This window comes from Melanostigma gelatinosum (genome assembly GCF_949748355.1).
Source record: "Melanostigma gelatinosum genome assembly, chromosome: 11".
In the NCBI taxonomy this organism is placed as follows: domain Eukaryota; kingdom Metazoa; phylum Chordata; class Actinopteri; order Perciformes; family Zoarcidae; genus Melanostigma; species Melanostigma gelatinosum.
In genome coordinates, this window is record NC_136644.1 from 6,683,667 (window position 1) to 6,700,650 (window position 16,984).

The window sequence follows — 16,984 nt, forward strand, 5'->3', positions numbered from 1 at the left end:
CCGTCATCTCGGCGTCAGCCATTGGTTTGTGGACTGCCGTTTTGAAGCCTCAAGTTTGGCAATTTTTGTTTTGTTTTTTTTGCAACCTGAGCCAGTCATGTCACGAGAGGCTGGTGCTACGTACAACCGAACGCTGAAGAAGACATTTTTAGGCCACCAAAATATTACAATGAGCTGAAAACACACTGTGAAAGACGAAATGAACATCAGAAGACTTCAAACTAGCGATTGAGCAGCTCCTTGGTTTAACTTTTTCGACCAGATTCTGCCTTTTTTCTGACAAACAGACTTGGAACATGTAGAATATTGTCAGCAGGATACAAAGACTGCTTTGCGCTGCAGCTCTGTCATCCACAAGAAATAGACCTAAGGTGCTTCGTCATGTGCTCAGGTGTTTTATTTTGTAATTACAGATGTAGTACGTACATTGATTCAGTATAATCGCTCATAATCAAGGGATGTATTTCAAGTTATCCTTGTTTAACGGGCCGACTATATACAGGTACACACACACATGCACACGTTAGGATTCAAAACTTGTCCCCGCTAACATGAGCTGTCACATCGACCTTTTTTTAAAATACACAATAGTACTTGATGAAGTCAGAATTAGCCAAAATGAACTCAATACTTTCCTCATCTTTTCAAGGCCAATTCATTTTCATTCTGCAGATTCAGAAATGAGGAAACGCATGCAGTCACACTGTTTCACCTGTTGGGGTTGCTTGGGTGTTTCATTGAGGACTCCTTCACACAGTCTCCAGTGTGCGGGTCTGGCCCCACCCTTTATTGTCCTTTGTCCACTGCAACATTCCTGGTAGTCCACAGCAGCTACCTGTTGGGGTAAACAGGAAAACAAGGTGTGTGTGTGTGTGTGTGTGTGTGTGTGTGTGTGTGTGTCTCTCTCATTTGCTCAAAGTTTCACACAGTGTTGACTTAACGAAATGGTTGAGAGAAATATGAGTCATGACTTCCCCTTTGTGTAATGTCTGCTGCCTGTGTGCATTCGTAGGAAGAGTATTGCTCACCATAGGAGCTCAATAACAGACACGCAGACAGAAACATGCACATACACACTCATTGACATGATGTTTCGGGAAAACTGGTAATGAAGCAATCGATACAGGCGTGAATATGATCATCACTCAACAACTGAAGAGGCGACATGTGAACGTTAGGGTTAACAACTTGCTCTTGATTTTATTGTAGATTAATCTGTTATTATTGTCTCGATTAATTGAAAACAACAAGACTGCAACGGCCAGAAACCAAGATGGCGGCGCCCAAAAAGCCAAACAAAAATACCATACTGAAGTCACATAGCTACGTCCACTCCTTCTATATAGTCTATGATTTCTTTACAACATGTCAAGAGTCTCACCTGGCAAGTTTAAACAACAACATATTAACTTTGATGTTAGATATGACAATCTCCACATTTGAGAAGATGGAACTAGAAAACAGTTGAATTACTCACATAACTGACTAATCAAGTAATCATTTCTGCTGTTTTTGTACACATTCGTGAGTCACAATATCCTTCTACGGTTCTGTAAAGCTTATGATGCCCTCTTGTCCCAGAGCCTCTTGTTACCAGCCGGTGGGATCTGAGGCTCAGGACGGCAGAAGCACCCACCGGTCACACAGTCAAAACGCTGACTATCAAAGCAGAGCAATCCACTTTTTGGGGAAATACTCAACCTTCTGCTTACTCCCACTAAATCAAAGCTTCATCAGTGTGGATCGATCCAGTCGATGTCAGTGTGATCCCTCCCCGCACTGGTGTTTTTGTCCTCCGTGTTTACTCGTGATTGTTACTGTCCCAACTAGTTGTGCAACACACGACAACAGGAACAACACCTTTAAGTTCATATAAGCTTGTATAATTCCTTTGATCTAGTTTGGCTCCAATGACAAAACTACAACAATGTCCCTGAAAACTGAATGAAACTATCGTTGAAAGAAAATAGTTCCTACATGAAATGGCTCAACGAGGTCTGTGGGTTATCTTGAGTAACCGGGTCAAGAGAGAATTGTGAGTTTTTTCAATACATTTTTTTTGGCACTTTGAGCAACACTGTACAGCCGATATCTCCAAAACTAGGCAACTCGCACCAAAACAATCGATACTGATAAACAGCACCACAGGTAAGAGGGAACATGTGTATCTTTGCTTTTGAGGTGAACTGCCCCTTTAAACTTTTCAAACGCAAAACATTTGAAGCGATTTAACGAGGATCAACCCGCATCACAAGTTCCCTTGATTCTTGTCTTTTATTGATTTTAATGTTTCGTTTAGTTTTTTGATGGAAAATTCTGTAGTTCGAAAAAAACAACAACCCCAAACGATTATGATAAATGAGTGAAATTGAATGAGACAGTTGTGGGAATGTCGCTCTCCTGACAGCTGAGGAAATAAGACATTCAGTTTGCGCCGCTCTTGCTTGTTTTACATTTAGATCAATCGGACCGTGAAACGCATCGACATCCACGTAATTCTCCACTCTGCCAGGAGGCATGATGAGTGATTTGTTCAGCACTAAACCGGTATTGACCCATCGGCACTCTGCATCGACTAAAGGGGTGTGAGGAGAGGCGGATTGAGGGTCTATCTTTTTATTGACGGCTGCAACGGCGTTGCCGTCGTCCAACCTGCTAAAGAGTTCCGGCCTTTTGACGACTTCGAGATTGGCCGGTAACCTCCCCCGCCACTAATTGGCCTTTCAGTGAGTAATTAGTTCATGTCACTCTCCACGAGTGTGTTTTTGTGTGAGTGCATGCAAGCTTTGATTGTATACGAAAGTACTGGCACTGCGTTTGTGTCAAAACACTTGGCCAGCGAGATTGTTTCTGGTTCTGATTGTGAAGAAGAGATGCCAGAGTGAAGACAACGGAGAGAAAGAAACAGAATGAACGTCATCATTTCTGCAACACAACGACAAACTGTGCCCTCGCCCCGTAGAACGACACACCGCACATCTGGCATTCAGTCTCCTCCGAATAACGACTCGATTTCACTCGACTTCCTGAGAGTAGCCGTTGCAGTTTGTGCCTCTGTGATACGCATGTCCATGAGGAATTTGCATCGTGTATTTATTTGGATGTTTTCCATGATTTGACTGCCGGTCACGTCGGAGGCAACAAGATTGCTTCCCGCTCGAACTTTTCGCACACATGAAAAATGTCGTGTGCCGGCCTCGCTAGCAATCGCGGTACAGTGACTTCATTTGCGCCTCACAATTTTCGGCTCAGTCATCCTCCACAGTGTTGCTCAACCACTGCAGCATGACGAATGCATTTTCTCAACGGTTTGGAGCTTCAGCACTTTGTCAACATGGTGTGATTTGTAGTCATCATTCACGTTACATGAACTCATCTGAAAAAAAAACCCAGCGTCGCTGCCAAATGATTCCCTGGTTACTCAAGTTGAGGCGTGTGTGTTGACAGATACACACTGGGGCGGTGCTTGCTGTTAGTTTCAGTTGTCTCTGGTCTTTTCCCTGCTCTACCTTCATTTTATTTATCTCCACTTGACGTGTGGTGGTCTCTCTCTTTCTCCATTCAGAGTCCCGTAGAGAAGCGTCCCTGCTCTTTACTTTCTGTCCCTCTAGCTCTCACTGCTTTCATCTCTATTGCAGATGCAATGGATGTAAATAATACATCTTTCCCCCCCGAGAGCCTGGCCGTGTTTGAGCCTCTTCTGTCCTCATGTCATATAAATCTGGGCCACCGATCTTTGCCCGTCATACTCCAGGTGTCTGACCTGCATCTTCCCAGAGAGAGTTTTCACACGCTTATCCAGCCGAGCACCTGGACAGAGAATCCACACACAGGACGTATGGCTATAGTTGTTGTTGGCATACGGCTCTTTATCACCTTCTCATCTCAGAAAATGGGAGCTGAATTTTCCTGGTTCTTCTCTGGCATTAGCCTCACCTGGGAGAGAAAGAGAAGCAGGGAAAAGATCGGATGTCTGTATTTTAACTAGGTCGGACCCTGCAGCAACGGACCCACAGAGAGATCACACATCTTTTTGCCTATTTTATTTAAAGCTATTTAATTCCAATGTCTTTATAATCTGTAGACATGGACGTGGATCAAAGTACAACAGTGTAAATTCTCTTTCACTTCATACTGTTCTGTTTTGCATTCAGACCCATTAGAAGTCATCTTCTTGATATGTGGTATAGATTTAAGGCATTTTAATGACTGATTTCATGATGTTTTTTAGAGTGCTGTTCATATGTGAACGTAGCACGCTGCAGAACAAATACAGTCCAGTGTAAAATACATGTTGGTGTAATATACGAGGTGTGCTACCAAACACTGAAAGTCTTCAGACGCTCATAAAAACCTGCCGATAAATCATCAATAATGGAGCTGATTTAAAAACCCGAGCGAACATTTCATGAACTAAACTTCCTCCTTAGACCAAAGGGTGATGTGAAGGCGCGTCAGGCTTTCAGGCAGAGCCGCTGCAGTTAAAAAGCGCGGCACATCTCTGCGTCCTCGGTTCAGGCTGTTCGGCAGGACAGCCATGTGTTCGCTCCGAGGGGGAATGGAGCAACTCAAAACACTCTGTAGGCTCATGTTGTGGCAGTCACAACCCCCAAAGTACAGAGAGAGTCATACTGTCAACACACACACACACACACACACACACACACACACACACACACACACACACACACACAGCTCCTCCCTCCATCATCACTTGTTCACTATTCTCATCATAGTGCAAAGTAGGATGTCAGCAGCTTTCAGAAAAAGCTTTGATTGGCGGCCTAAACGATGCTCCCGTTCTCCCAAAAATGGTACTTGACTGACTGAACACTTGAACAGGAAAATAAAGCTCTTTAGATATTTTGAAATGACAATTAAATTCAACCTCTACTGTGTATATTGCATTAGTGTAGTCTATTGTATTGCAGAGGCAGAATTTCTCACCTTTTCATCCCACATTGGGAAGCTTAGTTCTGTAGCTAGAAAAAAACTTCCTCTTCTTCTTCCTCAAAACAAACAGGTGTCCAACTTCCCTGCTGTGGTAGCTTGGTCAGTTTTTTTTTTGTTTTTAAAGGTTGTGTTGGAGTACAGAGGGGGCCTCACACTGTTTCTTTTTTCCTGCCTAAGGAATGCGAAAGAGGCCTTTATCCTTGGTTGTATTCTGGGTGACTCCATGGTGTCTCTTTGTTACAGTACAGAGCCTGAGTTGATGAGTTCAAATTGTTAATTTACTTGTACAGGCATGCATTTTTGGGGGTGTTTTTGGGGGTGGGGGGGGGGGGTTATGGGATAGGGATGTAAACAAATAATCATCTCTAAACAAACGCAAACAGCATTCCGATTTTTCCGCGGTAATCGTAATTTACAGACATCTCAGAAGGAAATGCAAATTTATTTATTTATTTTTTTCATGGACACGACAAAACAACTTTATTTTCATCTGGATCTGTATGCACAACCTTTGTTTTGTTTTTTTAATGAAGCAATATGACCCAAAAAGCTATCATGGCCTGTTTGTTGAATCAATTTATTTATTGTTCCTAGCTTTGCATTCCTCTCGACCTCCTGATTTTTTCCCCCTTTTTTTTGTAGACAAGAATCAAATGCAAATCATGTTTTGTTATTTGATCATTCAGGTACATGGTTAAATTATTATCATTTTGCATATTTTGTTGTACATTCATACTGTTACATACAATCTGTACGTTTTCGAACAACCTTTTGCTTAAGGCCCCGCTCACCTCTGCTATAAATCCGACGACATATTTTTGTGAACTTCAGTTTTGCGTTAAACCCCTCGTATGGGATCTGATTACCTCTTCACCTGCCCTCTGCAGTGCTCAGTCATGCTGAGATAAGTCCTTGTTCTCTGTTGCATAAGAAGAGATTTGAGCCGTCGAAGAGTGGAACTAGACGGAGCGGGACCTGTGACCCGTTGCCCTTTCACCTTTTCCAGGCCTCCAGGCCCCCAATGTGAGGTTAACACCATTCCCACAGTGGGAGGACCATTTGTGAGCAGCCCTCCTAAAACTAAAAACAAGTCGTGCTATTTGAATGAATAACAAAGGACTTCCATTGTATGAACTGTATGAATTTTTTTTTATTGTTTCATAATTGTGCTTTTCTTAATTTCTTAATCTAAACCATTCCATAAATGTCCCTTATAAATTAAAACCCACATCTTCATAATGGTGCCAATGCAGTGTTTTTATAAATACGATGTTCCTTTAAGGTTACGACCCTGCTCTCTGTCTACACATAAAGACAACGACTGCTCTATTACTGAAGATTATTTTACCAAAACATCTTCACATTTTAAGTAGTGTCTTTTACAATGAAGGGGATTTATGTTCGCTTGCACTCGAAAGTGATAGAAATCTATCTAGAAATGATAGAAATGATGCCATCGGTGTAAAGAGTCGCGAGGCAGGATTTTGGCAGCGTTAGCCGTCATCACAATAACAGCCGCACTCAAACTCTGCTTCTTGTTTCTGCAATTTCGGTGCCTGTGAATTAGTCTGTAAACGGACTCTCCCCGTCATTCTCCAGGGCGGTGAGGAGGAGCGGCTTTGTCCGGTCATCATGTGCACACGGGCCTTTCCTGACCTCGTCCCTGAGTGCCAGCTGTTCCCGGGAGAGGTGGAGGAGCCTGAGGAGGAGGTGGCAGACGAGGGCAGGGAGAGGGAATCGGACCGAGACAGTGCCGTGGAAAGCACCCAAGGGTCAGACACCTCCGACGGGCCCATCCGACCTGAAGACAAGGAAGACGCGCTGGGGCATCTCTTTTTCCCTGGGGAAAAGTACGCGTTGTTCCATCTCTTTACTGTCTCACTGTCTCTAAATCAGTCCACGTTCGGTGATGCTCCTTGACCTTCATTCATGGGGACAAACATCTGTTTCTATTTATATTGATTCTCCTCGCTGCTGTTTCCTCAATCAGACTCTCTAAAATTATCTGTCAGACTAAAAATATAAAAACATTATTTTTCAAATAAATGCAAAAGTGATACAGCCACAGGAGCCTCTCTCTGCTACTTTTTCTGTTTAGCGTATCAATCCGCCAGGGACATTTTGGGGAAAATGTATCCTCTAAACTCAATTAAGTAAGTATAACACCCCCCCCCCCTTCTTTTTCCTCAGGTGTGGTCAGACCACCGTCTCAGTGACCTCCGACCTATCCCTGAACGAGGAGCAGTTCGAGGACTACGGAGAAGGGGAGGAACCGGACTACGCTCTCAGCAGCCCCTGCCCGGACGACGAGACTCGAACCAACGGGTGCTCCGACCTCGGCTCATCCGTTCCCTCTAGGTAAGAGAGGGTTAGAGAGGGAAACATTGAGCGACATCGTTCCTCGGGTTTGAGTGCTGAGGGGGACACTAGTAGGTTGTCGGCACCTCAACACTGTATACCTGAGCCACTAAAATAACCAAATCCACAATGGGTCTATGCCACCTCACCTAAGAGGACGACCTCCTCTGGTTACAACTTAAAGAATACAACGTCAACAAAGTGCTATTTAACACAGTAAAAGCTATATCGTTGTAAAGTGGTCAACATGGTGGCGGTGGCTATTTTTGGTGTCACAATAACAGTCAAACATTTGAATATTTAAATACTTATGTTAAGTCCCTCCCCAGCATCCTCTGAAGAAACTCAAGTTTTGTCAAATTCTCTCTCAAACTCTCGGCGTTGGCTTGTTGCAACAGTAAAAGGAATTTGGCTAATTAAACTCCTTCATTGAAATGATTGTGTTGCTAAGTGGATAATCGCACATGATCACCTCGTGAGTACAAAATCATTATCCTGTTTTGGGCGTGACAGGGAGTGATGTGGTGAAAGTGCAGAGTCAGCGTAGTTACTGCACGAATAGCCTTAATTTGCCTGTTATTTGCGTAAATATTATCCGGCATTTCTTCCAGGGCCAGCAGCACATTTTTGGTGGCCCAGCAGTGCAGATGAAAGGTTCTTGGAGGTTAGGTTCTGATTAAGACTTTGACCATTTCCTGTAGCTCCAACTCTGTTAAATATTATGGACTTGAGGCTCCACTCCGCAGAATCATTTCCTGACTCTTATTATTATTATTATTATTAGAGTCTTGACTGTAGAAGTGTAGTTTAGGAGTTCTTGCCCCGAAGGCCACATTAATATTCAACAAAGGCCTGTGTTTAATGGGATTAAGTCTCCCGGCTGATAGAGTTGGGAATGCTGCTCCTTTCTCGCATACCAAGCAGATAAAACTCACCAAATGGAGCTGGCAGATTTAAATTCAAAATGAGGCCCCGGATTTACAAGAAGTGAAAGACGTTTGAGTGACTACGGCACAAAGTGGGTTTAAAGACTCACGCGCTAAGTTTGGTATTTTGGCCTCCTAAACCAATTTCTTAGAGTTTTTGGAGGTTGTGATTTTGAGAAGTCTGTGTTGACTTTCGGGAAGTTATTGGAAACTATAACAAAAACGGGGAGTGTATCTTCATGGCTGCAATACGATCCTCATTTTGGCAACAGATTTGGTAATGAGGTCATTGTTTCGCTATCTTGCTTTAAGCGTTTCCCAACATACTGTAACACAATAACCAAGAGGCTGCTAGAAAAACTTCTGGATTCAAATATTCATTCCAAACAAAGTGCTATTGTCGAGTACCTTTGAAGCAAAGGAGTTTTCTTGGTGTCTTGGCACCAACTTGCAGGTTTTATATCAGCCCCACTCTTCTACGCACTCGAAGTGTCGTATGCTCACGCATGCACATGTAACCCCCCCCCCCCCCCCCCCCCCCTCAGCGTGTCGAGCAGATAAAAAGTGTGTGGGTGTGTGTGTGTGTGTGCGTGTGTGTGTAGTGCGGGCCAGACTCCTCGTAAGGTGCGTCAGCATTACACCGGTGAAATGATGGATGTCTACTGCTCTCAGTGCAGCAAAAAGGTCAACCTGCTGAACGACCTGGAGGTTCGCCTCAAAAACCTCAAGGCTAACAGGTAGGATACACACACACACACACACACACACACACACACACACACACACACACCGGCAAACAACACAGCATCACACAAGATCTACACCTACCAAAACCCAGGTGTTAGTACAGCTTCAATAAGAAGTGGCTCTGTGAGCTGTTTCCACACAGTTTTCAGCTCTTTCCTGTCCTCAGTGCTCTTATCCTGACTGCAAACCCGCCAAATCAAACCGCCATCATGTCTTTGTATTCGATAACTCCACAGTGAAATGTACTGTAGCAGAAACGCAATACCAGATGACACAAACCGGTAGAGTGACTTACTTCGGTGAGTAATTATCCTTAATTATCCCGGCCGTTTTGAACACAACCATTGTACATTAGAACACAAAAATTTAATTAAGTGCGACAGGAACTATACACCACGCCGTCACCACTGTAACTAATGCCAGCTATTATTTGTGTTGTGCGGTATGTCTGAAGTGTTCCTCCTGCTGTTCCTATGCAATCACACACACACACGAACGCTGATCGATTGTTACGTATTGCGGTCGCTCCTGTGCTGACCTCCCCAACCATTGTAATAGTGAATCTATTATTGGAAACATAATCCATTAATACAGACCGCTGGCTACCTGCGAACACAAGAGTGCAGGCACAGAGACGACACGACGTTGTAGAATAATGTTTTTGGATATAGCGTGAAGCGGGAAGTTACTTTTGTTGCTTTGCTACTTGGACACACTGCTGACTCTGCAGGGTTTCTCCCCAGAGAGAAACGGCTCGCTAATCCAACGCGTCTCTCCTAATTAGACATACGCCAACCCCCTTATAAATAATGAAGTAGAGATGGGCAGAGCGGAAGAGTTAGGGAGTGGGAAGAGCAAGAGGTTAGGGAGAGGGGAAATGAAATTGATTGGAGAATTGAGTGAGCTCGTAGGAAGTGGATACAGACTAGTGGTGGGACTGGATCTTGATGAGGAAGGATGAGTATGAAACTGTCAAAAATTATTTTTAAAAGGCATCGTATAGCTCAGTCCAAAGAACGGTGGATTTTAGTCAAGGCTCGATGGATTCAGAATGGACAGAGGAAGGAGATTTTGCCACGAAGCAGCGTACGGTATTTAAAGGATCACTTGTGCGTGTCAAGCTCCTTCACACCCGATTAATCACATTAAATTGGCCACAGGGAATTATGGGTAATGATGAACCCATGAAATTAGTGGGTGGGGTTTGAAAATGGGGCACAGATGAGGACGTACATTAAATTCATTGTAGCTTCAGCAGGAATGCTATCAATTAGTGGAAAGCAATCTATGTTTGCCTGTTTCATTCCACACAAATGATCACATGAAGTGTTAACTAATTCAAATGTACGTATGTTTGAGCAGCAGATCCACAAGCTCAGTGTCATGAATATTTATCAAATTATTTTAAATGTCATGAAATGGTAGGATTTTTGTTTTTTATTGGTATTAAACGTAAATAAAACAAAAAAATTGAATGTTTAGTACAACAAGAACGAGGAAGAAATAGAATCCATGGTATTTAAAGGTTCTTTATACGGGAGCATTTTGGTTGCCTCTCCATGGCTCTCAACTTGGCGACGGCTTGCGGCTAACAGTGCTGACAGAGTAAACGGTGTTTACCGGAAGGGGGAACCGTAGGCTGGGTGCTACACTTCCATGTCAACGCCGTCAGTTAGTGATTGTATGCTTAAATGTTTTTCATGTGGACTTTTTAAAGATTGAAGATTAGCCAGTGAGCTCCAAGAGATTCAAGTAAAAAATGAATCGAAACGCATGCAAAGTGACAGAACTTAAAATGTTGAACTTGCATTCGCAGATCACCGGCACTTTCACACAAAAATGTTCAATAATAAATGAGTGCGTTTTGTGCAGTTCAGAGATTTAAGATAAACGCTGCAAGCAGTAATTCTCCTCTTCCATTCAGGTTCTGAAACGTTAACGAGGACATTAGGTTAAGTGAAACATTAGCTGCAGGGGAATCGTTTTGTCACTCAGGATTGTACTCTCTCTGTAAAACTCTGCCAAGCGGATGCTCCTCTAACATCAGCCTTTTCGATCTCCACCCTTGTCAGATATTTATCAGTAAAGCCTCTTGATGTTGCGCCGCACCGTTGCCAAAAAGACATTTTGTTTGTGTGACTCAGAACGATACTGTTGAAGCAGAATGATTGTTTGAATTGTTTGAACTGTCGTACACTTTCTTAAAGTATACGACATGAGCGGCCCATTTGTGTTGGCCCCTACAGTATGTTTGCTCATTTTTGTTCATCCGATGTGAAGCCCCGACACAGACAGACGCGTCACACCGAATGACTCTTTGGGCGTTTGTTCCCCTGAGACGGTTGCTGAGCTGACAGAAACCTCCGCTCACTGAACCGGGAGCGATATCGTGTTATCATTGACATGTCCTTCAGTGTTTCTTTCCCTCTTTCCAGCATGTCTGTCACACTGAATAGCCAAAATCCTAATTGCCTTCGGCAGTTAGTTCCACTTTATTGTTGGGCCGAGTGAGTCTAGACGTATCGCTGCCATTTCACTGTAATAAAAAATGTCTGTCATTTTGTTTTTCTCTTTTTGCAGCCCCAACAGGAAAATCACCAGCACTGCTTTTGGAAGGTAAGCCACTCGCTTGAGCGCATGTGTGCGTGCGTGCGTGCGTGCAGGGAAGGTCACTGACGTGTACTCCGTGTGCTTGTGCATTATACAACCACACATTCGCTCTATTTATTGACATAGTCACACAAACACACAGCAAGATTAGTTATCACTCGGCTGCCAGACCATTAATTAGTAACTGGTTATTCAGGAAACAAAATCAACCCCGCACGACATCTGGATGGAATTAATCTGATCTGAAGCTGTAAAATCTTTAGTTTTTTTTGTTTCTGGAGTTGATTAAAAACTACAAGACTTTGGACATCAGCCATGTACCCCCCCCCCCCCCCCCCCCCCCCCCCTCCCCTTCAAGGCCCGTTGGTCTGTACTGACTGAATTGTTTTGTGTCCAGGCTTTTGTCCTATTTCCACTCGCAGTAACTGAGTTGTAGCGACCTGTCAGACCTAATCTATGTGTTCAATATACGGTTTGGCTCTCTCTCCTCGTTCCCGCGACTGTACTCTGTGTCTGGTTTTATTACTTCTGCTACTTTATTGCTCTCTATCTGTTCTTCTACTCCAGCTCCTTCCTGTTTCCTCCTTTTCATGCCAGCCGTGGCCGGAGGCGTTTGCGTTTTCGTACGTACCTCCGGTCAATTATCATAAATGCGATATCTAAGAAACGCCTGGAGGGAATTTTCTGCCAATTTGGCACAGACGTCCACCAGGATTCACGGTTGATCACTATGACTTCACAAAAATCAAGAATTGATATGCTAATTATGACATTTTCACTCAAATGTCTGATAGGATAAAAGGATGAAGTGATGACATGTTGGACAGACATGGATGTAAACCGCGGCTTCACTAGTTTGGCAGAGACGTACAACCATGAGGCGGTGATTCCTCTCCATGTTGCTAATCTCAGTGATGGAGCAGAAGCTTACTGCTCTCAGAGAGGGCAGCTGTAGTCGCATCACGGCATGAATGTCACACTTTCAGGCATCTACAACTCTGTGTGTGTGTGTGTGTGCATCAGCATAAAAAACAAAAACTGCTCCTTAATGTTATGCAGTATTGTTACTTACATCTTGCAAAAGAGATGTTTAATCTCAATGGGACTACCTGGTTAAATAAAGTAAAAAAAAATATATATATATATATTTTCCAAACTTATTCGGTTCGTCATGCGTACCGAACCGTGAGCCTCGTACCGAACGGTTCAATACGCGTACCGTTACACCCCTTGTGTGTGTGTGTATCTATCTATCGATCTATCTATCGATCGCTCACCTGGATCTATTCGGGGAAGGTTCTTTAAGTGTATGTGTGTCTCTGTGTGTTTGAGCAGGCAGCTGCTTCACAACAGCAACTTGAGCAGCAGTAACTGCAGCACGGAAGACCTTTTCCGAGACAGCATCGACTCCTGTGACATCGACATCAACGAGAAGGTACGATTGCGTTTGTGTGCGTGTAGTTTTGTCTGTCAATGTGTTGCTCTGTGTCAGCGGACTGCTCTCTTGTTTCTGTGTGGATAGTTAAAACTCATTAAAGTTATCTCCCCTTCAGCATTCTTCGAGCTCTTAGCACTAAAATCACAGAGTAAAGAGTCGCTCCCGGTGGATGCGCAGCTTAAGTTCAGAATGCTTGTTCGTAGGATGAGCCCCGTCAGGATTCCTCTTACATCTGCCAATAAAAGGGACAGGGTTATCATTATTTATCCTTTAAGACCTCTGGAGTTGCACAATGGCTTTTATGAAGTCAGGGAAGTGTTGTTGTTTAACGCCAATGTGATATTGTTTTTCTTTTGTTGAGGGATAACTTTCATCACCATCAAAAATCATCTTTAATGCCTTTAATATGATCATCGCATTAATTACGACCATGGAATTCAGGATTTAGTAAACTGTCTCTGTTCCTCTCAGGTGAGTTCTCTGGAGAAGAAGGTGGCAGAACTGGAGAGCGAGATCCTGATGAGCGGAGAGCTCAAGTCCAGGCTGAAGCAGGAGAACACGCAAATAGTACACAGGTAGAGTCAGACAACTGGGTCTCGCAAAACAAAAGCCACCCTCAGCTTGAGTGGTGACACCGTTTTGAATGATTTTTGCGTGTTCAACCGTCTCAGGGTTCACGAGCTCGAGGAGCAGCTGAAAGACCAGGAGACGCGAGCAGAGCAGAGCGTGGAGGAGGGCCTGAGACGACACCGGGAGTCCTACAGCAAGATGGAGAGAGACAAGAACACGCAGATAGAGCTGCTGACCAACCGGTGGGGAACACACCGATGGCCGAGCACACATACACGCATGTTGTTACGCAAATGTATGAACCCGTGGAAGTGTATAGTCCGATGCAGAGGGTGTTCAGTGTGAAGAGCTGGACGCTTTGAGAGAAAGCAGAATGTAAACTGACGTAACGGGATTTTGTGTTTTTAGAGTGAAGCAGGTGGAGGAGGAGAACAGTGAGATGAGTCTGAGCTTGTGCCGGTTCAAATCACAGACGGAGAAGCTGGATGAGGTAAGCCATGTTTACTTTCATCCTGTCTTTTACGTCATTCTGTCCTTCTACACATCGTAGTATCTGGTGGTGTTGAGGAGGAGGGGCCAACTTTGTTTGCGTGTCCATTTTGACGAGCGCAAAAACTAACTGTCCTTCCTCAGGAGAAGCAAAGGATGACGGACAAGCTGGAGGACACCAGTCTGCGCCTGAGGGACGAGATGGACCTCTACAAGAAAATGATGGACAAACTGAGACAGAACAGGCAGCAGTTCCAGAAAGAAAAGGAAGCCATGCAGGAGGTGGGATGGGGCTGTTCTATGCAATCAGACACGGAGTGGGTCGTCTGTTCTGCCGCCTCGTGCACCTGCAGAACACTGCGTTGACGTTGTGTAACATCCTGTCTCTGTGCGCAGCTCATTGAGGACCTGCGCCGCGAGCTGGAGCATTTGCAGCTCTTCAAGCTGGAGGCGGAGAGGACCGGCCGCAGTCGCAGCTTCTCCTCTGGGCTGGCGGACTTCAACAGCAGGACCAGGGAGGTGGAGCTCGAGCACGAGGTCAAGAGGCTGAAGCAGGTACTGACCAAAGGCTGTCTTTGTTCGAGCACAGTGATGCGGCGTCGTGCTTTAAGATGCAGAGGTAATCATTTCACATTGATTTGAGAGACTGTGCTGCTGCACAGCTTTAGATGAGATGCAAGGTCTCGAAGCATCCTACATAAGTATACCCTCACAGATTGAACTTTACGTGTGAATACCTGATTTATTTTAAAGTGCGTTTCAATTGTGACACATTTTTAATGAGGTACAGGTTCACTTTAGCTTTGTAAACATATTTTTCAACATGACCGAGCTCGATGCTACTTACTCTTAAGTCTCTGACTCTCTGTCAGTCCCTTCAGGCACTTGCAGCTTCGTAATCGCCATGATGAACACAACTTCATCTTATCCTCGCATTATGTCTAAGAACAATTATTTCTCACACACACACACAGTGGCCAATTTAGAGCCTTTTAACTGTGTCCAATGCTCCTAAACAGTGATTCAGAGTTAAATGCATCCCTGCAGAACTCTGAAGTTATAATAGTTTCCGTTTAACACGATGAATTATTGTTATTCTCCTGGCTGCTAAGTGCATCAATCAGTGTGTGTGTGTCCTATCGGGGACTAAGATAATAAACTCCATCCCCCCCCCCCCCCCCCCCCCCATGGCCTCAGACCAGAAGGGGAATGATAATACTCTCTTTGTTCCTGCTTCAATCTGCAGATACTTCTTCCTCTCTCAATCTATCAGAGTCTCATCCAGATGTAATGTGAGAGGCACTGCCCTGTGACATCCATGACGATTAGCTCACTATCTTATCCTTGCCCATGCACCTCTGTAAATGTGTCTGTGTGTGTGTGTGTGTGTGTCCAGCGATTTGTGTCCCAGGACTTTCTCCCCCACGAACTCCAGCACCTGGTGTTGTCTGGGGCTCGGCTCCGTCCTGGTCTGATGGTAAAATTGCTTCTGTGACCTCCCCATTAACCACTAATCACGACGGAGTAGAGTGACCGTGCCCGAGCTGAACCGGGGTCAGTGCTGCAATTCCCTTCTTCAATGGCTCAGGGGAGGAACGAGGGAAAGGCACACTGACTTCTTGTCAGCGCTCAAAGGCAACTTAATCACGGAGCTTTCATAACACGGCAAAAAAACAACAAAAGGCAGGGGAGCAGTTTGTTCTGTAACCCATGTTATGTCCTGTAGGTGTTGCTGAAATAGATTGCTGTGTTTGCTGCTGGATGAGGCACCTGAAGTGCAGTGTTTTGTCGCGTGGGTTGAGTGAGGCTTGAGTAGAGGCCGTTTTTATTATTATTTTTATCAAAAAGCATCATCGCCGCTGACAAAGCTCGCGTGGTCCGGGTACTGACCTCATTCTCTGTCTGTATTCTTTTTTTAGGAGAACCAGAAGCTGAGGGAGCAGAACGATGACCTCAACGGTCAGATCCTCAGCCTCAGTCTGTACGAAGCCAAGACGCTGTTCGCCACGCAGACCAAGGCCCAGTCCCTCGCCGCTGAGATAGAGAACGCCTCCAGAGACCAGGTGAAGATCAGGGCGGGACACGTGCACATACGGGCGTACTTCATTCTTCAGCAGCTTCTGACTGAGTTACTATTATTACTACTATAGGCACACAACCGTAGGCCGGTAAATCTAGTTTAAACCAAAATGCCAAACATTCTCTGGCTCCACCTCTTGTAAGGTGAGATGTAGCTGCTTTTCTTTGTTTTGTGTGCTAGAAAACTGTTTTTTTTTTAAATGTCATAATAGACACAAGAGCAAAACCAAGACTCTTGTGTACGCGATAGGTGTTGGCGAACTGAAATGACAATGTGTTTCACAATCGTCTCTCTCTACAGTTGATGGAGGCCCTGAAGGAGCAGGAGGAAATCAACATACGTCTGCGACAGTACATGGACAAAATCATCCTGTCCATCCTGGACCACAACCCCTCCATCCTGGAGATCAAGGGCGAATAGCAGTGACTCAACTGGAATGAGAATCGGGGGGGGGGGAGGGGGTCATTCCAGTTGATTGGACAGAAACCCGCATCCCGAGTCAGGAACCTGTACAGGAGAGCAGAGGGAACCAGAGCCAGGCTCGCGAAACTGGAACATATAAATAAACACGCGTCGCCACCTGCTGTTGGTGGCGGGAAGAGAACCTCTCGAATGGGATCCTGCGCTGAACTAAAAGGGAGTTTTATTTCTCGAGCAGGGATCGCTCCCTGGCTGCCGGTCAATGCTACTGAGACTCTTCTACCCTGCTCCGTTTTCATCCGCTGTCTATTCTGTGAACTGTAGTTACTGTCAACAACTTCTGATCTCGCGTGACAAAACAGGTGACTTCTCCACTGGAACATCCTGCACTTA

The 16,984-nt window shown here is 44.7% G+C and overlaps 1 protein-coding gene across 4 annotated transcripts in view; it reads left to right on the forward strand.

The window, feature by feature from the left end:
* Positions 1-16,607, forward strand: part of rab11fip4b (RAB11 family interacting protein 4 (class II) b) — a 33,636-nt gene extending 17,029 nt beyond the window's left edge. For 3 of the 4 annotated variants that reach the window (XM_079278460.1, XM_079278462.1, XM_079278459.1), the window contains exons 2-14: positions 6,553-6,803; positions 7,144-7,311; positions 8,840-8,974; positions 11,565-11,600; positions 12,930-13,029; positions 13,504-13,607; positions 13,704-13,844; positions 14,011-14,092; positions 14,236-14,373; positions 14,488-14,646; positions 15,488-15,568; positions 16,011-16,154; positions 16,472-16,607. In XM_079278460.1, coding sequence (XP_079134586.1) covers positions 6,553-6,803; positions 7,144-7,311; positions 8,840-8,974; positions 11,565-11,600; positions 12,930-13,029; positions 13,504-13,607; positions 13,704-13,844; positions 14,011-14,092; positions 14,236-14,373; positions 14,488-14,646; positions 15,488-15,568; positions 16,011-16,154; positions 16,472-16,591 — 1,659 coding nt within the window. In that variant the 3' untranslated portion in view covers positions 16,592-16,607. The remainder of the gene's footprint in view (positions 1-6,552; positions 6,804-7,143; positions 7,312-8,839; positions 8,975-11,564; positions 11,601-12,929; positions 13,030-13,503; positions 13,608-13,703; positions 13,845-14,010; positions 14,093-14,235; positions 14,374-14,487; positions 14,647-15,487; positions 15,569-16,010; positions 16,155-16,471) is intronic. The other variant, XM_079278461.1, reaches the window with a different exon arrangement.
* Positions 16,608-16,984: the final 377 nt, after the last annotated feature.